At 41.8% G+C, this 22599-nt stretch overlaps 1 protein-coding gene across 1 annotated transcript; it reads right to left on the bottom strand.

The window, feature by feature from the left end:
• Window positions 1-5579: 5579 nt before the first annotated feature.
• numbl (NUMB like endocytic adaptor protein) lies at window positions 5580-21684 on the bottom strand. The gene is made up of 8 exons (XM_061073599.1): window positions 21544-21684; window positions 18097-18171; window positions 16554-16628; window positions 13086-13226; window positions 11182-11383; window positions 10451-10720; window positions 6933-7112; window positions 5580-6836 (listed from the first exon to the last, which is right to left on the bottom strand). Exons 1-8 carry the CDS (start codon window positions 21667-21669, stop codon window positions 5686-5688), a joined length of 2220 nt encoding a protein of 739 aa, XP_060929582.1. The 5' UTR covers window positions 21670-21684; the 3' UTR covers window positions 5580-5685.
• Window positions 21685-22599: the final 915 nt, after the last annotated feature.

The following is a 22599-nucleotide window of genomic DNA, read 5'->3' as shown; positions in this document are numbered from 1 at the left end:
TTCGTGGCGCCTCAGAATCCCGTGAGGGAATCTGTTCATCTGTGACCAGGAACAACATGGAATCAGCGGGCGCAGTGTTAAAGCAAGGTTTGCTGGAGCTACTAGTCCAACATTCAGCGCTTTATATATAACCAGCTTCATGTGACCCTGAACACAAAAAATCATCATCCCTTTATGTTGTTCTTCCCTGAACTTTTAACAACACATTCTCTTTTTCTTCATCTCTCTCTTTCTTACTGAACATCTGAATAATTTTTCTTTACATTGTGGATTATGCATCTTTTCCTTTGACATTTTTAGCTCGAGATATAAAGCAGAAGAAATCTTAGATACTTCAAGTTAAAGCATTCTTCAAAATGTACTTTAGTATCTGTATTTAATTACTCCCCGTCACTGTGTGTTGAAATATGCATTCCATGTTTAGCTGCTGTCAAACAGCTGACTGAAACTGTATTTCTTGCCGTTTCAACAAGAGTAATGTCCTTGCAGTGTCTCCTTTATCTTCTTAAACCAGCGGTGGTTTGCAGCAGGTAGTGAAGAGTTCGAAGTAGATGTCTCAACAAAGTGACCTGTTCGTTCCAAGTCTCCATAGGAAATTATTTCTTTAGGGATTGAAGTGGTATTTGACCAGACAACTAGTTCAAAGAACAAAGGACAAGTAACCATTTGATTAAATATCAAACAAAATGTTACAACATGATTCTATTGAACATGAACATCAAAGACTTATGTGTTCACTTCTATCACTTGCTTGACCGACAAATTATTTATGCCAAACACACCACATATGCATGCACACACACGCACATACAGACACACCCACACATACACAATCATAAAACAGTACTTTCTAATAAAGATGAAGAGATGCCCTCAGCATTATTAGTTGTAATCTTCAATGAGCATGCAAATGACCACCTGTGTTTGTGACATGTCCTCCTCTACATGTTCTACAAATTTACCTTTTTATTTAACTTATCAAAAAGGTCACCTCAAAGGGGATCCCCTGCTGCCTGGGAGCACACACCCCCTTTGAGGCTGACTTAATACTACTTTACTGTACTATTATTGCTCCAATACACACCTGCATGCACACACACACTTGTTTGTCGTACCTGCCGTGACAATCCATTAGGATGATAAAGTATTTTCAGCTCCTACCTTTATATTCTGGCACAGTAATTTATATACATGGGAGGTCGTTTTTGCAGACAACTGCTCTTTCCAGATTTTATAAATTCGTTTTACTATATCTCCATGGCAACCAAGCATCTCAAGCCCCTTTATAGTCTATTGTAGCTAACTTTATTATACGGCACAATGTGATGGTGCAGGCACTGTGGTTGTTCAGAGTCGACTTGAACAGTAAGGTATTGTGGTTTAATTTAATGCTTGTATAGGAGGGTAAAATAAATTGAGTTAGCTTTTATAGTTATCTTAATGAATTCTAAATGTTATGAATGTATGGTACTTGGTATTCCTTGGAATGTAATAAATACCCCTCAATATACCCCCCATCCCTTCCATTGACAGAATTTGACAATTTGCTATGAGTTGCATTGCAATTCAATTATGAACATGATACTAACTGAAACCTTTAAACGTGTGTCTCAAGTAATATATTGCATGTGCATAAGCCTGATGTTGAGACCTTTACGCGTGTTTGAAAATCAGTGTGATGTTCTGATCACAGAGGATAATGAACCTGCAGTGCATCACTGATTCACCTGCAGATATTTTTCAGATACCTGAACTCTATGCGGGTGCATATTCTACCATGAGGACATGAACTGTAGAGCTGACAATTGCTCACAGTGTTTGGAGACACTTCATTAACTGTGCCAAGGCCACTGAGAAAAATGTAACCCCAAACAACAAAGTCCTGATCAAAGAACTTGCAGCACATAACATGATGTCATCTAAGCTTTCCTCATCAACGCTCCGACTCTGCACAATGAATTACACAATAAGAAACAATTGTCTGTCCACTGGAGTCAGACCACAGTCAAAGATTTCTGCTGATCTTCCCTCCTTCACTCCTCAGCAACACACTCACTGACTCTGACCTCAGATCAGAGGACAATGGCTGAGTGAGAGTTACTGCTATACCACCACTCAAAAGCTTAGTGTGTGTGTGTGTGTGTGTGTGTGTGTGTGTGTGTGTGTGTGTGTGTGTGTGTGTGTGTGTGTGTGTGTGTGTGTGTGTGTGTCTGTCTGTGTTTGCCCCATTTCTCACGGCCCTTAAGAAGAAAAGAGGCCTTGTCTTGTTCCATTAGTGACCTGAGCACTGCTCAGCCCAGCTGACTCGAGGACAGCACTGGTTAGAAAGCAATACACCCTGGAGTGTGTGTGTGAGTGTGGGGAGGCAATGCTTGTCTACAATATACTGTAAGTGACACTAAAGAGCAACAGTAACTTTAATGAAACTTACTAATTCACTTTCATATGTGTCTAAAGTCCATTAATTATTAAGTCAGAAGTTATATCATTGTGTGTGTTTGTCCATACAAATACTGAGAAGTAAATTCAACAATTTTTATGTATTTACAGATACAAAAGCATACATTCAGCTATTGGTGTTTTTTTTTATTTTGACATAGAGTTGAATGAACTTAACATTCAAGACCATTAAGCAATCCTTTAAACAAAATCTATGACTTCTCATTATATTAATTTAGATTACAATTTTAATTTATGGTTGATATTTTTGATAGAAGTAAATTTCTGTTTTTTATGGCATTTACACATCTAGAAAAAAGAAAATACAGTGAATCTCTGTGGAGTACGAATTATGTTTAAAGCCCTTCGTTGTGTCTTAAAGACATTCTGTTTTATCTGCTTTAACAGTTCATCTCTTTAACTTTTGCAATGTTGTGGATTATTTATAAAAAATGTGTCCACAGCTGAATAGAAATACAGAATAAAGACAGATTGATATGAACAGACATCTAGGAGATCCCAGGAGGCAGAAATGAGAAAATGAGGGTGAGTTTGCGGGTAAGAGACAGAGAAATAAATTGGGGGAAAAAGAAAAGTTCAAAAAGTAATGTGCATGAAAACAAATAGGTAAAAAAAAAAAAAGACAAGCCAGAGAAAATAAACTATAATAGTTACTTGTGAAAAGCCAAAAAGTCACAAAACATAACACGGTGTAATATTATATTACTTTATTTATCTTTTGTACAATGTAATTACAATACAAATATGTAGGTTTAAATACAAAAATTCTGTAAATAAAGATTAAAAATAAACTGGTTCGCTTTGTTACCATCACTTAACTATGGTTTTTACAATCAAGTTTATGAGGTCATTTAGTTTGCTTGAACGCAGAACACAATTAACCCACATTTATAAATTTGGAGGGCGCGCAAACAATAGTGGAAGGCTAAAATACATTTTCAGCTAAACAAAAGCATTGATTTCATGAGGGACTCTGTCTTTGCCTGATAGAGGGAGCAGTTTGGATTGGTTTGAAATGGGAAGAAGTATTGATTGAAAACCCTGGGAGGAAACCAAGATGGTGTAAATGAGGCCGCTGGCACAGAAATGTGGGACCTCTGAGAAAGCAGACTGCCAGAGGGGATCACTGGTGCAGGAAGAGAGCCAGTAAACTGTGGGGCATTAATGAGCTGTAAACCTAATCAGTGGCAATTCATATCCATACAATTCAATTCCCAGGAAACATAACAGGATCTCTGGCCGGATTACAGGTTATATAACATACAGAAACAACCTGTGGAAAAAGCCCTTTGAGAAAGAACATTTCTCCTCCCTCTTGACTTCCTGGACTTTTATGACTCATGGCAGCAACACAGAATAATTTAATAAATAAAGTTGTATATATAAGGAGTTGTACATACTGTGTATGAAATTGTAATATATAGAAAGCAGGATTTCTTTGAAATATAATGAAAAGTTTTGTTTGTGAGTTTGAAGAGTTGAGGAGACGATGCTGAAGTCGGGACTGGTTTTTTTGGCCTTGAGACAAAAGAAAGGATTTAAAAATGGCAGACAACAATCTGTTAAGTGAATGTGTGTTTATTCTTAATATTTTCACACAATCTGTCTTTTTTTTCTCGCATATTTTCTATTTTTTCTTCCTTCAGACTTCCTCCATCTTGTTTTTTAAAGGTATAACTCCATTCCCTCCTTCAGTCTCACACATACAGGTTTTCCTCCCTTTTTTCCTCTAAACATTTATTCTTCAGCTGTTCTTCTTCTCTATCTGCTAATCTATAAATCCTATCTCTCAGCTATCTCTCATAGTTCTGTAACAGATCTCATTCATAGATTTTTGGTTGTTTCGGTTGTCATGCCTCAGTCTATGTTTGCTCATGTTCCTCTTCAATACAACTACAACAGATCCAGCAGTACACTAAAGGTGAATACACAATCATGCTGTAGGTGATGAGACTTTACCCTGTGTTTGAACATATTTGAGGATTTATGAAAGTTGGAATGTAGTGCATCTTTTTTTCAACCAGTTGCACAAGTGTTGTAGATTGGTTTTTTTATTTCATTTCCACTGAGATGTTCTTGGGGTCTGGAGATGATGTCGGAGTCCAAAGGACTGTTGTGCTGTATTGTCCAGAGTGTCTGTTTGCTGGATATCCTGAAGTGATATTTCATGTCCTAGTGCCCTTTAAGAAAGACATTAGCAACAGAGATGAGCTACGGAGCCAAAGTGAAGCCACACTGACCCACCTGACCTCAGCTGCAGTGGAGCATATATACGTGAGGGCTAACGGGTGGAAGAAACATGCCGCTATATACACTTAAAGTTCCACACGTCTCACTACACACTGCTGTACTGTCAGGCCTGGCTTTTTGGTTCTTGTTACATGACTCAGTTTCCCGCAATGCTTTCCCTCTATTGCTGTGCAGTCATAAGTTTAACTTGTTTGCTACCAAAATAGTTTCCCTCCTCTTTAAGGTTCAACAAAAATAAATACTGGGGATATTAAAAAAAAACACCCATCTGAAACACTGCCTTAAAATTGATTTTAAAGTATATATAACTTGTTAAAATAAAAAATAAAATACAATAAATAAAAATAATTTTGGCCATAAATCTCTACTATTGGTAAATTTGTCCTTTTGGGTTAGTCAGGTCAGGTCATCCATCATTGACTAGTCCTTTCAGGTATCCTAGCTTCCGCTGTGCATGGCTAAGATCAGCAAAAGTCTGATCATAAGTCCAGAAATCAATCAACTGCATCTCCACCAGAAACCAATCTGCAAAAAACATCTCAAAGAATTGGAATGCATCTGACTGGAGTCCCCTTTAAGAGAAAGAAACTGCAGAACTGTGCCCCCACAGTGTTCTCAAAGGGGGCGTGTACAGTACATCCAGGGACTTGCAGCAGGTAAAGTAAAGCCAGAGTGGAGCGGTGAAAGCAGGGAACAGAGGATGTAGCAGGTGGAGTTGAATGATTCAGTTAATCCAGTCAGGTGCCTGATCCTCCAATGGCTGCGTAACAACCTGCCAACCTTCGCACAAGCTCTCACTGGATTGTAAAGAAAGCAATTAATATCATAATAGTAATGCCTACGTTCAGAGATTTTAACAAGTTGCTAGGCGGCCACAGGTCAGATGCTAGGCTAACTGTAGGGACCTTTAGTGCCTGTCTTACTCAGGTTTTAACTCCAGGACTACCCTTACAGCTTTGGGAGACAGAGTTTGTCTTAGAGCTCAATTTCAAAAGTCTTTTGTAGATTGTTGGAAAATGGGTTCGCTACTGCAGCCGGCGCCTTATTTCCTGGTTGCTGAGGCCCTGGTTTGGTCTCCAGTGCTGCCCACTTTGCCTCAAAGCGATCATCCTCTTGAAAAGTACCGGCCACTGGAGCTGTCAGCTGGCTTCCCTCTGGTGGCCAACTGCTACTGCTGCCACCATTCCCGCCACTGATGGACGTCCCATTCTGGAGGTTCATCATGGCGCTGCTATGTAGTGGGAGGCCATTGATAGCTGATGATAATGGCGGCGTTGAAGAGAATGATGGTGTGGAAAACCCACCAGTGGAACCGACTGCACCAGGTGCTCCTTGGTAAGACTGGTACTGGCCAACCGTTCCGAGTGCCCCTACTTTGGGGCCTCCTCCAGCCGAGCCTATAGCTCCACCTGCACCTGATGAACTTGTGGCGGTGCAGAACACATTGGCCACCATTTGCGATGGCGTGATGCCCACAATAGGCACACTAGCGTTGGGGTAGGTCATACTGCTGGCCAGGCCTGGCATGTAGGTCTGCATGGGCACAAATGCTGGCTGAACAGGCTGGCTGGCAAACATTCCCACAGCGGCCGGGGTAGTATCAAAAGCCAAGGGGAAGGGCTGCATGGAGCTTGGAAGAGAGCCTGGGGGCCCAGGAAGAGATGGCTGGATCATGGGAGCCCCAGACATGCTTGGACCAGACATCGTGGGGATTGACATGGAAGGAAGGGACATAGGAGGCCCTGACACTGGAGGGCCTGGTATTAGAGGAACTAATGATATCGACATGGGTGGAAGGGGCATTGAGGCCTGACTTGAAAGGACAGAGGTGCCCGAGATGAGAGGTTTGGTCATGGTGCCAAGGGCCATGGAGACAGTGGACACTGGGGCAGCTGACATGGCTGTCTGACTTGACATCTGATGAATCAACATTGTGGGCGGTCCAGGGATGGCGGGGATAGTTGGGCCTGGGGGAGGGCTCTGTTGAGCCTTGATGGCCTTCGAGACCTCCTCCAGCCATCGTTCTGCCTCGGATGGTGTGCGTCTGTGTCCGCTTTGCCTCTGCATTGCCACAGACAGAGGAGGAGAGTGGTGTGGAGGCTCTGGCTGCACCCAGGAGGAGTTTGCTAAGGGAATGAAATAAAAGATTTAGAAAGTGCAATAAATTCATCACCACTGAGGATAGTTCACTATTACTATTGATCTGATGCAGTCTTTCTTACCCTGCATCGGTGCAGGCGGTGGGGGCAATGCAGGGGGCACAGTTCCAGTTGGAGGGCCGTTCACTGACATGGAGGGGTTGCAAAAAAGTTCCTCCGATGGATTGGTGAAGGAGTTGTTGATCTGGCTACACAGGGCATTGATGCAACAGTCCCCCTCATCTGGCAACCCCATATCCATCTCTGGTACCAGCAAGAAAGAGAAGAAAAGAGGGAGGGGAGGAGTTGGGCCGAGAAAGAAATGGAGATCAGGGAAAGAAAGAAAAGATGAGATGGAAGGGAGAGCAGGGGGATGAGTAGGAGGACAAACAAACAGAGAGAAAAATATGTTAATTTGGTTGAAAGACCCAGTTAGGATTAAAAAACAGAAACTAAAGAGGATAGAGAATTAACAGAACTTTGTTGCTAATGACCTAAAAACACAAGGTTCTCGTATTTTGCTAATCAGCATCTTTATTTTGAAATTAAAAAGGTTCCTGCGCACAAGGATGTTGTTCAGTGTGTGAAGGCCGATGAACTACCCTGCCTCATTCAGTGGCATCATTGCCTTGTATGTTTCGTGCCTTGGGACGACTCAGATTTAGAGGTGAATTTGGATTAGTTTACCCATGTTTTCAAATTGAAACTGATCCTCCTAGCGAGGGATTAAAGCGGCACAATGTTCCCGTCTGACTTTGGTTTGAACTACAGCTTTAAAACTCTGCACAGACCTCAGATATAAATAGATATTATATCTAATCCCCTGTTCCTTTTTCCCTCGTCTCCCTCAGAGAGGCCCCAGGATTTTTGTTTACTCCTTTCACTGCCTCCTTCTCTCCTTCAGTCCCTCATCCTTTTTGCTGTTCCGATCTATACTCACACATATACACAGTTGCCGAAAAAAACCTTGTCAAAGAAGAGTTTGATGGCTACTTTGACACTGTCATACAGTTTCATGACATTCTCATGCAGAGGAAAGAATGTGCTGGTCTAATTCGTGGCTGCACACCGGTAAGACTGTGCTGTCCCATTTTAAAGGCTCCTTCGAATGCAGCCAACAAATGCATCCTTTATGCCAGAGAAACAAATGTTACAATGGGTGCATCCTTCCCGGCTCAACCTTTCCCTGGATTAATTTTTTCAAGGGGCATTCAAACTTTCTCATTGTGTGCAACTTCAGCTCTTTTGCTAAGCAACAGAATACATACATAGAGGAGTGGGACGTAGTAAATTAATACACGTTTTTAATAGATGGGCCCATTATGGGTCAGATCCCTAGAATCCTACAGCACAACGATTCAAGCCCACTCTTGATAAATGCATGTCTCTCTCATCTGTGTGCATTATAGCTACAGTCACTACTTTGGATTGGAGGCTGCAGAGGGGGCTGCAGGCGTGTGTAAGGCCTCCCGTTAAAGATGGCTCATCTTTGCTTTGTTCTACTAAGACTGACTCTTCTCTGTTCAATGTCCTACATAGTTCACAAGCACTCCATGCACTTCACACGTGTGTCTATGTGTGTGTGTGAAAGGCCTGGTAGAAAGCTTTCTGAAGGCTAAGCAGGACGGCTGATCAACCACACAAATCAATACACCAATTGTTCGGAGAGTCACAAGGAAGCTGGGAGGAAGTGGATTTGTGTCTGCTGTGTTTTTCTGTACGAGAGGGAGAGATAGTAGCTACTACGCATTTAGGATTCAACCTTCCACCAAATCCATTGCCACTGGACATTTATTGAAGAATAACAGGCATAAATGAAAGAGGAGAATATTATGAATGGAGTGAGAGTGGGAGTTGCTTGTTGTGCTTTAGTATTCCAGTCAGTGGAGCGCCCGTGTCAACTCTCTCATCTCTGCTAATGACTGTAATCAGCCTCGCTACAGAGCACTCTGATCCTGTGGCACCACACTGAGCTGGTGTGTCTGTGTGCGAGTGTTCTCTTGTGTGTGTGTACATCAACCTGTGAGGGTGAGTCAGTTATTAATAATTGGCCTTAGTAAAATGCCAGGAGCTCTCGGAGTCGCAGAGGCAACAGGCATCAGTGCCGTTGCACTGACGGCACTTCACATAACTGCTTTTTATCTTGGGCCACATCCAATGAAAGGAAAGTTTGTGGTTTAAACTGAACAATTTCACCTTGTCTGCATGAAAACATTAGTGCACCTGAGACGTGCTGCAGGTTCATTCTGTAATATGATTGGTTAGACCTCTCCAGTCAGGGCTCAGTGATGTCACACCAAAGCCAAATGGAAAATGAAATATTGCTCCAGTCTGCAAACCACCGAAATGCAAGTGAAACACACAGTTCCTGAGTGCATAGCTTCTATTTGTGTCTATAAATGGTGACATAACTAAAGCTATTTATTATAACTAAATACGATTTGGGGATTTGAGTTTGAGAAAAATATTTGTTTCCTATATCCAAGGGAGCCATCCCCTTCTTCACTGGAGAACCTAAGGAGGCATTTTGATATCAAGTGAATTGATCACTTCTGAGACAAATGTTAATAAAGTGTATTGATCTCAGGCCTTCTATATTTAAGCCTCAGCATTCACCTCCAATATGCCTGACTTTCCTCTGCGATAACAGCTGTAAAATATGCTTTTATTTTGAGCCACGTATCTGACATGAGGAATCATTCTAGTGTGATGTGGGAGGTTTTTACTCAGCAGCTTAAAGGTGTCAGTCTAGTACAGTGTCTGTGGAAACTGTTTCAGTTTGATGTATTCACCAAATATGCTCCACATGCTGTTTCAAGTGCTTTTTAGTGCTTTTGAAATAAAATGGAAGGGAACAGTCAGTTCTTACCATGTTGGTGCAACTTCTGTTAAATCTAATAGTGACATGACTTGTGACTCCTTCCCCTCTAAGGGAGTGTGCAAATGCTATTGCGGTGGGAACATAAAGTTAATTTTATAAAGGCCCTTTGTAGCATTATTTATGTTTTCTTCGCACCATCCTTTGACCAACACAGTAACACCATCCACAATGAAGTCATAATAAAAAACAGTACTGAGTTGGCATAATTGTTTTCTAACATAAATAACTGAAGTAAAATAGAAACTTCCTCAATGTACCTCAAAAAAGTATCAAAAAGTAATTTTTACAAAGGCACAAAATCAAACATTAACAATGTATTTTACAATTCATAACCATATGACAAATGTTAAAACAAGCATTTTTGTCTTTTCCTGACAGTCCTTTCCCCACCACTGATGTCAGATAATAAAAGTTTGAAGAAGACTTGCTGTTTTTCTTGTTTTGTTTTCTTGTTTTCTTATGAAGGCTGAAATGTAATATAAATCTTGTTTGAGGAAATTTGAGGGAAGACTACAAAAAACTGTACGGTCCCTAACCTCTCTTAACATAGTGACATTTTAACAACCAAAATGACTGATGAGTGTGTTTCTACAAACGGGTGAGAACAGCTAGGTTGGGACCTTCTGACCCTCATAAACAGCAGATAACAGGAAGCATATGGCTCGTCCCTGGATGAGTCCACCTCACCTGTGAGTCTAACTTCAATAACTTCTCAACTCACCAGGATTCTTGTCCTGGTAGTCAGTCTTGCGTTGCAGAGTGGATGGCAGGTCGTTGAGGCGAAGCGACAGCTGCCTCTTGAAGGGGGAGTTCTTCCCGCTGAGTGCTGGGAATCCCCGGAACGAGCCCTGTCGCACCAGCTGCTCGATGGGCGCGTGGCGGCGAGGGATGGCGTGAGGCCCGCCTGGTTCTTGGCGGTCCATGGGGGACGCTGCGCCCTCGGGTGGGGAGGCGGAGCCAGGTGGGAGAGCTGGGATGCCAGAGGGCTGGTCTGCTGGGGAAACAAGTGGGATAGATCAAGACATTATTCATGTCCCATAAAGATGATATATTTCCAATATAATGCACGTATATATAAAATTTATTGAAGTAAACGTTTGCCTATGTTTGCTTGCTTTAGACTGTATACAAAGATGGACGATGCATCTCCATTACCAGAAATTAAACCTAAATATCCTGGATATGAACTGCCACCTTGCTCTGAAGCAGTCATTTAGAGCCAGAGTAGCGAAATAGCGGAATCGAGGTCCTGGCTACACTCAAGCTCGAACAATCACGAATCAGTTTCAGCTGTCAAGCATGAAGTTTTTTATTGAGGAGGCAGGATTTTCGACCTCCGTTCTGCCCTCTACCAGGAGGCCATTGATGTGCATTGGCTTCCCTTTGGAGGAGCAGTCGTGCCTTCCATCTTTTTATACAGTCTGAGGTTCACACTTTGAAATACCATCCTACCTTTCTTCTTGTCCTGCAGCTTGTCATCCCGCTCAATGCTGCTCTGGCTGCACGCGGCGTTGGCACGGAAGGAGCCCTCGCGGACGAATGAGGTGCGGCTAGCATCGAAGGACGCCGTCACGCCGCACTCCTTCTCCCTGCGCTGCTTCCTCTCCAGACAAGCAGCGAAGGCACAGCCCACTGCATGGCTCAGTCTCTCCCCCTAGTGGAGTAAAAAAGGCAGCGATTAAAATAACTTTAAGGTTACAGCCACGTTAACACTAACTGATGGTTTTAACACTTTCTAAAAAAACGAATAAGGGTTTGAACACACAGAGGAGCTTGAATGCAGAATGTGCTTAATGTTCATGACAATCTTAAAATCAAATCCGTTCAATCACATGTAACAGAGAGGCCACAGTGATTTGAGTGCAACCATAAACCTAACACCTGGTCAAACGTCAGCATGCCTTGTGCCTCTGAATGCAACTAATCCCAACCAGCTTTCTGCAACTTAGTCCTACTTTCCCATCGCCTTCCTGCCTGACATCACCTCCTCTCTCTGACAGACAGCTTGGGTAGACACAGTTCAGTAAACACAGAGTATGTGCAGTTAAAACAGAGACACAGAGATGGACAGATAACTCTGTGGGCTTCTGTCTAATCCTCACTCCTAATCCTGCAGGTCTGTGCAACGTTCTCTTCCATTCACATTAATAATTCAATTTAGAGACTAAGCTGATGAAACCACGATTGGGGCTGAAACCACAATGCACCATGACGAGACTGGTTCTATTGCAGTCGTTATTGAATCTCAGCCTCCTCATTCGAGGTGCGTCAGACAAACATGAGGTTAAAAATCAATAGGTTATGCTGGCAACATAACCAATGAATCTATTACACTCACACCACAAATCCCATCTATACTTAGAGGTTAGTGCTTCAAAATGGATTTATGTTCTTGATGATACATGGTTCAAGATTGTACTGTGTGTTTGTGTGGGTTCAACATTTTAAATAAGGCTGAAGCCGTGATTATTTACTTCTATTACCTGGGTAACTGTTAAGTGTGTGAAATGTTGAGAACAATTTCAGGGCTCCAACATGACATCTGATTATATCTTATGAAACGTATACAATCAAGAAAGCCTCACACTACAGAAGTCTAACCAAGAAATACATAAATGTATTAATACGGGCATGTCCTTGATTAATATCTCATCATCACAATCAGTGTTTTTTTTATTTAACTAATAATAATCTTATACACTTGTCAACGCTGGATTGAAAAAAACACACTTTTAAGAGCTCACCTGACAATAAAATGAAAAATGTCCAAGAACAGAAAGAACAAAAAATGTAACCGAAGGTAACAATAACTTTCAGGTTCTGTTCCAAGTGTAAGAAAACCTGATTCAAAACCCTGGTGACATTAGTAATAATGTTAATAATGAATAAAATACAGCTTTGGAACTGAGGATTACTCAACAATCTTCTGTGGTTCACTGTTTTTATTGAAATAGGAGCATTCCTTTTATTACACAACAAGTCATATTTTTCTGTGTGGGGCTGCAGCTTGTGCAGATATACCGTCAGGACAGAGAGTAGCAAAGAGGGTTGAGTTTTTTAGACAGCAGAGACTACAAGAAAGACTGCTGTGGTGATTCTTATGGATATGGATAACACTAAGTTATTCACATATAAGCACATATGCTAAAACTGGTCATTATTTTATGGAAGTTGTAGTTTTATTGTGTGCAATCCAACTATGTTTAGGAACTAATGCTGGGTGCTGATTTATTTATAAACTTTTATCAAGAAAGTAAGGCTGAGTAAGAGTCAAAAACGAGTGGAACAAATGTAATCCTGGCTCTGACCTAACTACTGTCCCTGAATGGTCGACAGCAGGTTACTTGTCCACTCACCGAGTCTTTGAGAGCCATGAAGCAGTGGCAAATCCAGCGTCTGGTGGTCCCGTCTCTGCAGATGTAGGAGAAGGCCTTGTCATAGTTACGGTCAGGAGCGCAGAAAGAAACCTTCTCTATGGTCTGGTCCACGATGAGGTCCTGACAGAGACGGAAGGGAACAGACACAGAGAGAATCGAAGTCAGTCCAGTTGTCTACACTGTAGATCTCATCAAATCACAACTGACAGGATATTGTCTCTCTAACCAAACACAGGACCTTCAATAATAGGACACCAGGTTAAAGACTGATCCAGATCTTGACACTCTGCTCCCAAGCTAGTTAACCTGAGGAAGTGCTCTTCACTCCAGCCTATTTATACACCCACCAGTGACAGAACAGAAAGGGACCCTAATAGCCCTGAACCCTGTTGCTCACATCAGGGATATTCTCTCTACTTACCCTTCCTTCACTAAAAAGGGTTATTCAGGCTGTCTCACTGTCTATAGACACGATAGAGGAGACTAAGAGGGGCCCCTCTTCTTCTCTCTGTACATAAGGGGCCCCGGCTCACCTCTTTGACGCACCAAAAACAGAAAGAGTAGGAAAACAAGCGCCGAGACACAGAAGAAAGGGAAGAAAGAGGTATTCACACACTCATCCATGCACTTCCTTCCTCTCCTCCAGTGTCGGCAAAAACAAAGAGGGGGGGGGATAGAGGAAGAGGGAGGACGGGAAAGGAGGAGAAAATAAGGAAGGATTTGAGGAGAAAGAGGTGACAGAAAAACAGGCCATTCATTGTGCGCCAATTAGTGTTTGAAGGGGGATGCTGGTACCGAGGCGAAAGGCTGAGCGGAGAGCAGTGTGTGTGTGTGTGTGTGTGTATGTGTGTGTGTGTGTGTGTGTGTGTGTGTGTGCTCCCTCTCACTGGTACAGTAAGTTGTTCATCCTATAGAAATACATCTATCGGTGTGTTTTCGAGAGTTTTCTGCGTGTGTGTGTGGGAAAAGGTGACTCAGATCACGTCCTTACATCACTGAAAGGAAGAACACAGCACTGAAGTGTGTGACTCAGGCTTTTGTATCTAAGCAGAGAAGCTGCTCAGCCTTGTGCGCAGAGAAAGTGCTTAAAAGAAAAAGACTTGACTCTTTCTTTCAATTGATGCATCACCAAGGTCGTGAGGAGCTGTGACTCTCATGCTCACCCACATTAACCCACATGTATTGTACATTCACAGGCTTGGAACAATGTGTGGGTGTTATGAAGGGCATTCATGCTGATTCATGGGTGGAGGCAGGAGGATTTAAGTTAAAATCTTCGCAACATTAGCTTTCATTTAGGGTTGATGAACACTCGGGTCAGACTTTGACTCTTCTTTGTTTTTAATCTCTACACACTCCTGGAGAATATGTGGAAACTTTATGAAACAACTCATAGATATCAGTGTCCTCAACGTGTCTGATATTTTTCAAAAGGATCCATGAATTATTCTCTGAGAAGTCAAGGAAAATGTTGAAACATGCCCTCTCACAATGTTAAAGACAGAAATTCCTTGATGCATCACAAAATGTAACAGGTTCTGTCCTAACTCCCTCCCACAAGTTTCATGACAATCTGTTCAACAAACCAACCAACAAACCAACGGACGGAGGTGAAAACAATGTCCTTGGTTGAGGTAATAACTTTAACCCACATTAAACATTTATGTCAAATTCTAAGCCACACGTCAGGTAAGCCACTGGTTAACAAGATATAGACAAGAACATGAAGGAGGATTAAAAAAAGGTTAAAGAGGAGACAATCTAATGCAATGTCAGTCCCTCAACCCTTCCTGACCCCAATTCCAAGACTTAAATCATGAGTAACGGTAATTGTTTCGAAACAGCTGCACTGTGGTTTGTTGCAAATAATATTTAAACAGAAATAGATTAGATTAGATTAGCATTTCCTGGGGACTATTTCATGGTTTGGGGATTATTTGTGCTGGTGTGCATCTTGTAAAAAACAAGTCGTAATGTGCTTTACCCCCCCCCCAAAAAAAATCTAAAGGTCAACAATGGAAACAGTTTTAAGAAAAAATAAAAGAAACAATTAAATCAATTTGAAGCTCAGTTTTTTAAAACAACTAAAAGAAACAATTAAATCAATTTGAAGCTCAGCGCAAATACAAAATCAAAAAAAGTTACAGATGAGCAAAGAGGGAAATAAAGTAAATATAAATATAAATAAAGCAATAATCAAAAGTGATTAAAATAGTAGGTAAGATCAGAACTTCGAGTAAGCACATCTATAAAAATGTGTCTCTAAGAGAGATTTAAACGAAGATAAGTAGTATGTCTCCACAGGGAGATTGTTCCAAAGACTGGTAGCCCTGACAGAAAAGGCCTGTCACCTTTGGTCCTCAGCCGGGACTATATGATATGGCTACTGACGGAGAAATATCTGAGCAAGAGACATCTGAGGCAGAAACATCTGTCCCAGTGTAGCAGTGTCTCTTTTGAAATCAAAATAATCTGGGGGGATTTGCCTTTATTGAACCTGCATGAGAACCCAAGTGGGGCACCAGCTCTACTGCTACAGGAGTGTGTCTTTAAAATGTTTTGGAAAACACTGGGACTCTGTGGCAGTGAGGGGAAGGATATTGTTTATCTACCTGAAACACATCACTGTAGAGAAGAGCGAGAGGGGGTGAGGGGGCTCTCTCCCTCTTTCCTCTATTCTGTACGGTTCTATATTCAGCTCTTCTTTCAAAAGAAGCAGTAGGAGGCCTCCCTGGCCGCCAGACACTGCTCAAGTGCATGTGTGTGTGTCTGTGTTTACTTGATCTTTCCTCCCCCACTATGCATCTTCAGCAAGATACCATGAGTCACATATATCAGCTCTGAAACAGGCTGCTATGGTTGGCCTGAGGATGGAAAATGTCTCTTACCTGAATATGGGGATAGCAAAGGCAGAACTTACTATACTAACATGTGTGAGAGATTAAGGAGACGTTTCTGTCACCTGTTGTCACCAGTTTTTTTATGTCATCATTTGCGTTTGTCTGTTAGTTAGCAGGGTTACACAAAAACTACAAGACGGATTTCCACAAAACTTAGTGAAAGGATGTGATATGGGTCAGTGAGGAAAGGAGGGAAAAAAAAACATTTCGGTGCAGATCCGTATTAAGAGGCAGTTCCAGGATTTCCCATTTTTTTATGTTGTTACCAATTTTTCCAGCGACTAATAGATCTCGATGGAAAAAATCGGGCACAATTAGAAGACTAATATATGAGTGTGTACTGTTTTTTGTGACTTGATTGAATTTAAGGGGACTATTGGGGCTTGGTGGAGGTATATCTGTTTATCTTCAGCGGCTGACAACACAAATACATGTGTAACACAAATCTGCCATCTTTGTGGCTAAGAGAGTGATGAGGTAAACAAGCACGGAAGCAAGAGAGGAGGACAAAACAAAGAAACACATGCAAAAACAAATGTTTTCTTACCTTTGTTTTTTCATCGACCACCCTGAGACCATCAGCGGAAACCCACAACACTGCCTTTACTGTCTTCTTCCCGCTCTAAAAAAGACAGAAAAGTAGAGAATGTGAATGGTTTATAACTCAAGAGATCAGGTTACATCGTAAATGTGCTTCAATCATTGGCCGTTTCAACAGGTGCTTCCTGACTCATTCTTGCAGAGGTGCAATCAACAAGCCATTAGCATGAACAGCCTGTTTTGCTCCTTCATTTGCAGTTATGTAAGGTGATCATTACACCCTTACAAGCAAATGAGGAAGCGGTGGGTTAAGAAGCGGAGAGGCAGGCAGAGCTAAAAACTGTGCCAGCTGGCACCAGGAGTCATTTCTCCAGAGGAGGAAACCAGGCAGAGCTAATAACACACTCAGCATGGGCCATGCTAAAAATACATGAGCTGAAGAAGAGTGTGGAACTGTGTGTGTGCATGTGTTTTCATGTGTGTGTGTGTGAGTGCAACAATCGGAGCACTGCAGAAAGTGGCTTTGAAACCCACAGCAAAGCAATGAGAAGCCTCCATTTTTGCATTATCCTACCAAGAGGAAGAGAGAGGGAGTGAGAACGGAGGTGAAGACAAAATAAGTAGTGGAGGGAAAGGGGTGAAGAAGGAGATGAAAGCTAAAAGACGACGTGGAGGGAGGGGGCAACTCGAAAGAAATGTTTTCAGTGCAAGAATCTGCAGAGAGGAGGGGCTGCTGCAGAGGAAAGATGCTGATGAAGATAGAAGATGGAAAGAAACAGAATTGATCCATCAGGGAGAATGAAAAGAGAAAAATCTAAATGAATGGAGATCTGAATCGCTGCACAAAACATTTCTCATGAGCAAAATAAACTTCTCTGAGAAAGCTAAATCAGTTTATAGAATGATTTTACGTTGGAAACAGAAGATATGCTTCTCAGTTTCTCATGCAAAGGTCCAGTCGGATCCCATTGCTCAAGAGAAGTGGTGGCAGAGCTACAGATGGGAAGATTGAGAAGAAAGTGACAAAGGACACATCATTGCTTCAGTGCAGAACAACTGAGTGTGTGACACTGGCCGGTCGGTGTCACTGTGTTCACACGCTCCCTGATCCAATCCAGCTTCCCAAGGGGGAAAACTGTGTGTTTTTGTGTGTGTGTGCCAGTATGTGTTTATGTGTGTCTATGTTAGCTCAGATCTCATTTTCCGCTCTCTTGGGTGAAGCGGGATCAGACAGAGAGCGACTGATGAGCAGCCAGGCCGACAGATATGGAATAAGACCCAACGGGGAGGAAGATGTAGGAGATTAAAGTGATGAAGAAGAAAAAAGTGTTGAGCGTTGTGTTGGCACTTCCGTCTGTCACACAATCAACATAGACTGCATGAACGGGCAAATGAGCCCAGAACAGAGGGGATGTTGCAATGTTTTATGTTCATGAGTGACTCAGGTGTTCTAGTAATAGCCCATTCTTGAGGGATAACAACATCATAAGACACGGAGCGTGTGTGTGTGAGTGTGTGTGCGTGTGTGGGTGTATGTGAGAGATACGTACAACTTTCAGCTTCTTCACTGCGTCCTCACATACATGCATCCCTCTCGACTCCTCCACCTCCACCAACCCCAGGTACTAAGGAGAAAAGAAAGCAGAAAAAACATGAAGCCAGAACCAGACAGATGTCGACAGATGTTGTTACATTTCTTACATCTAACCTCAAGGCCAGCGACGCAACAACTGAGCTGAACTGAAAACTACGTGAAAACCAGAGCATGAGACGTCATCATAACCAAAGCCTCATTAGCTTGTATCAGTATTTAATATTTAAGTAAGTGCTGTGAAATTGACAGGTGTGAAGCTGCTAATAAGCAGGCATACTGGATTTGAACAGCCGCATGTTGCTGCTGATAACAAGGACAGGAGAGTAATTTATAGCCTCACATCCCCTCATGTTGTCTCTCCAGTGTTGAGCTGTGGTGTGTGGGGAGCCAACGGGGACACAATTAAAGCTCCAGTAGCCCGGCTGGAGTCAGGAGCCAAGTGAGGAGGAAAGAAGGAGAGCTCTGAGTGCAGTAGTTTGGTCTCAAATTGTTGAAATCATATAAACCTGCTTAAGAGGCTGCACGGCTACAAATATCCAAAGGAAGCAGTTTGTTAGATTCAACTTTTGCCTGTACGGCTTTCTGCAACCCAATGGCAACAAGAGTACCTTTACCACTGGCCAAAAAACCCACCAACACCTGGCTTCTGTTATGCAATCGTAGTGGATACAATCAGTTAGCATCGTGTTGGATTGGAAAACCTGTAAATTCTCACTACCTTAAATAATTAGGTCTATCCATGGTGAAGTGCAGGACAAGTTTTAGAAAAGCAATGATGAAGAAACAAATTGAAATCCAAATATAATATTACTGGACTATAATAATAATACTATAGACTGTAATGATAGTAACCCTAACCCTTGTATAGACCAGAAAACTAATCCATATGCTACTACTATCCATATCCAGAGAAAGTAAAGACGGAGAGCATTGAGAGACTACATCGTTTTTCAGGCTTATGAGGTCAAGTGACCTTTGACCCCTGAAATCGAATCAGTTCATATTCGACTCCAAGTGTCAGCTGGTCAAAAGAAGAAATTCCCTGAAGTAAACTTGGGATTTCCTGTTTGAGAGGCCACATTGACCTTGACCTCTGACCACCCAAATCTAATCAGGTCAACCTTGAGTCCAAGTAAAACTTTTACCTCAATTTGAAGTAGTTTCTTGAAGGTGTTCCTGAAACATTGTGTTCCTAGTAATGGGACAGGCAGACAACCCCAAAACATAAAAAGACATAAAAAAACAAACAAGCAACCAATGATCTTTATCTGTTTATCCTGCTTGCATTACTAGTTTGATTTCCATTCTTCCCTCCTCTTAACTTACTGCTGTTCTGAAACTTTTCTCTCAGTGTTGAGCTCCCAATGGTACTTTTCTTTTTCTCTGGTGCAGCTCAGCAGGCATTAATGGTGCATGACTCGTGAATACATTGGAGGTGTAAAACTGAGTAAAGGCAGACGAGTGAGAAAGAAGAAGTGAACAGAAGAACGAAGAGTCAAGGGAAAAGGAAAAGCAACAATAGAGGCTGATCTTTTTTTTTAACGATCTCCTGCTCTATTTCCCTGTGAATCTTTGGAACATTTTCCCTCAGCCTGCCTCAGAGGCTTACTCGGCCTTTTCTTAGAGACACATCTTCCTTTGTTCCCTTTCCCTTTTCTCCAGCTTCCACCATTCAGTCTTTGTCTTTCTCTTCGCCTCTCTTATCCACTTCTACATCTCCCTTGCTCATTTCATATCTCACAATGTCTCCCCGTCCCCTCCGTGTGCCCTCATCCCTCACCCTGTCATTTCCTTTGGTCTCTTTAATCTATAACTCCACCTCGTCGTCATTCGTCCCTCTCTGCCCTCCATCTCTTACTGCCATCATCTCTCCAGCTGCTCAACAAATCACTTTGTCTCTCAGCAACACAGATGAGCCCATGTTATCAGTAAATTGGCCCATTAATAATGCATCTTATGCATCTATTGCACGTGTGGCACTCCGCTGAGAGAGAAAATATGAGTTTGTTCTTGGCCCAAAGGGAAAATACCACAGGGTTCCTGGGAGGATCCAATATTCTACTGATAACAAGATATTTTTGTTTATTTGGCACGAGGATGTGAATGTCATGATCTTTCAGTCTCATGTTGCCAAATATCAGACGTAAACAAATAACATCCAGTTATTACTTTTATTTATAAAAATGTTATTGGAATATTTATTTTTGCACATTATGTCCATAAGAGGGCAAACCAACACAACCAGAGATATGACTACAGTTATATTTCAACATAGATCTACACAACAACACATGACTCTGTAAAGTGTGCTGGAGTGGTTGATTGATTGCAGCTTATCATACAACTTTATCTCCACGTTCCGGGACTTTGCCAAAGACTGATCCAACTTTCGAGTAACAAAGCTGTTTAGGAATAATCTGTATTCAGACAAGTGGAGTTGTGAGCTCTCTGCTATTGTTACCGCATGGTTCAGCTTGACCTACATTTCCTTTTCAATCAATGATGTTTTGACGGGATGTTGTGGGACTCCTGTCCATCATGTGGTGCATTCAGCGCACACATGATGCGCTGAATGCAGTTAATACTGTGTTTTATATATTTATTAATTTAACCTCAGTTATTTTCAGTGTGTATTTAACTTTCTCCTTTGCTGCTTTAACATGGCAAACTTCAGTGGGACTAATAGACTATCATCTTGTTTAATTTTTACAATTTAATGTTTTAATATATTTGCTTATATAATTTAATTTAGAATATTTTCAGTGGTCACTGTCACTTGTGATTCTTGTTAATCACAGTTCTGTTTTTATGTATAAAAGACACAAATTCTGCCATGTTTAATAATGTCCTTTTACCACTTATGTGATCATGTCAACTCTGTGTAGGCTACATTCAGTTATAGAACGCTAATGTCAAATGGAGATTACAATATTACTTAATGTCATACCCAGCCCAGCTTGTTGATTTTTATCTTTGGACAGAGCCTTCATCAGCTTCTGTCCCCAGCTTCATACTTTCAAGATTTGGAGTTGCATTGATCTCTCATCTTTTTCTCAGGTAATAAGAGTTATAAAAACAAGTTCTGAACGGCTTTGTCCTCAAGGTGCTGAACAAATAAAGATCCCATGCACCTGGTAAAGTTGAGCAACCATATACAGGGAAATAAGTTATGGTGAATGAACTTTGGGCTAAGACCCAGGAAACTTTCATTTACTATAATGGGTGTGACCTTTTGGTTTATCTAGTCGAGATATGTGTAGCAAAGTCCTCCCCCAAACTAAAAGATTATTCTCTTGTCAATAGGACTCATAGTCTTTAATCATATTCTCTATTAATAATCTGCCTGGGAAGGAAATCCAGGAATATTTATTATATAATGGTACAGCGCTGGACTAGAACTCACCCGAACAGCGAAGTTACATTTGCCCTTGCGTACCGCCTCCTCGTCAGACTGCCACTGATGGGGTCTGCTGGCCTCTGGCACGTAGGTGGGCTTCTTCCTCCTCAGGCTCTGACGAAGCTTGTTCATCTCCGGGGTCACGTGCTCCCTGGTACTGCGGGGACAAAAAATACAACTGCTCAATAGGATGAAATAGGTTATCACAATCAAATAATTCTCTGTCATATAAGGACCAAGATACAAAAAAAATTGAAAAAGCATAAATTTACTCGGAGCATGAAAGTGAGACTCAAAGAAGCTAATTAAATAATTTAATAAAGAAGGGCTATAAATTAAAAGAGCACCAGCTGAGAGCGTGGAACTGTGGTCCTGTGTTTCATACATGATGATTATGAGTGAATAAACACTTCCCGCAATGATGCTCTATTGATTCTCCACACAGACAATCCGGGCTACAGTGCACATCACACAGGTACAACGTGAACGCTGAAGATCACAAAGCATCGAGTAGGATGCTTTCATCTCTCCAAGAAACATCGTGACTGCTGAGCGAATACTGATCAACGCACACACACATGCGCACACAGACACCAAGGCAGACACACCAATCCTTCTCTGAACACCGAGGCACACACACCAATCCTTCTCTGAACACACTCCATTCCTCTCTGCTGCTTAATTAGACTATTCAGCCCTCTGGCCTGTTTAGCGATGCTAATTTTCAAGCATAATGAAACACGATGCCATCAAAACATGACCTGCTTAAAAATGATAATTACTGTTTTCATTCCTCCATGATCCTCCCTCAAAAAAAGATATGGCCAACAATAAAAACAGCTCTCCTCCCGTGGCTCCTCTCTGCTTATCCAGACGGAGTTAACTGCACAACCTGCTCCTCTAGTACCCACTTCAAACCCTCCACTCTGACTTTAGGGTCCCTCTGACTCGTGTCTAAGACTCGACTCACTGCGGTCCACTCGCTATCTATACATGTATTTTTAAAACACATTTAAATTGTCATTAGTTGATCTGATGAGAAGTATAATATTAAAACCAACA

This window comes from Limanda limanda, chromosome 6 (assembly GCF_963576545.1).
Source record: "Limanda limanda chromosome 6, fLimLim1.1, whole genome shotgun sequence".
NCBI classification, from domain to species: Eukaryota; Metazoa; Chordata; class Actinopteri; order Pleuronectiformes; family Pleuronectidae; genus Limanda; species Limanda limanda.
This window is presented reverse-complemented; position numbering and strand designations above follow the sequence as displayed.

Bases quoted from the DNA above. Each gene is read 5' to 3' on its own strand.
- numbl (XM_061073599.1), bottom strand. From the start codon at position 21,669: ATGAACAAGCTTCGTCAGAGCCTGAGGAGGAAGAAGCCCACCTACGTG. The intron at 18,172-21,543 runs GTGAGTTCTAGT...TTTTCTCCTTAG, and splicing joins AATGTAACTTCGCTGTTCGG to TACCTGGGGTTGGTGGAGGT. The intron at 16,629-18,096 runs GTACGTATCTCT...TGTCTTTTTTAG, and splicing joins CAGTGAAGAAGCTGAAAGTT to AGCGGGAAGAAGACAGTAAA.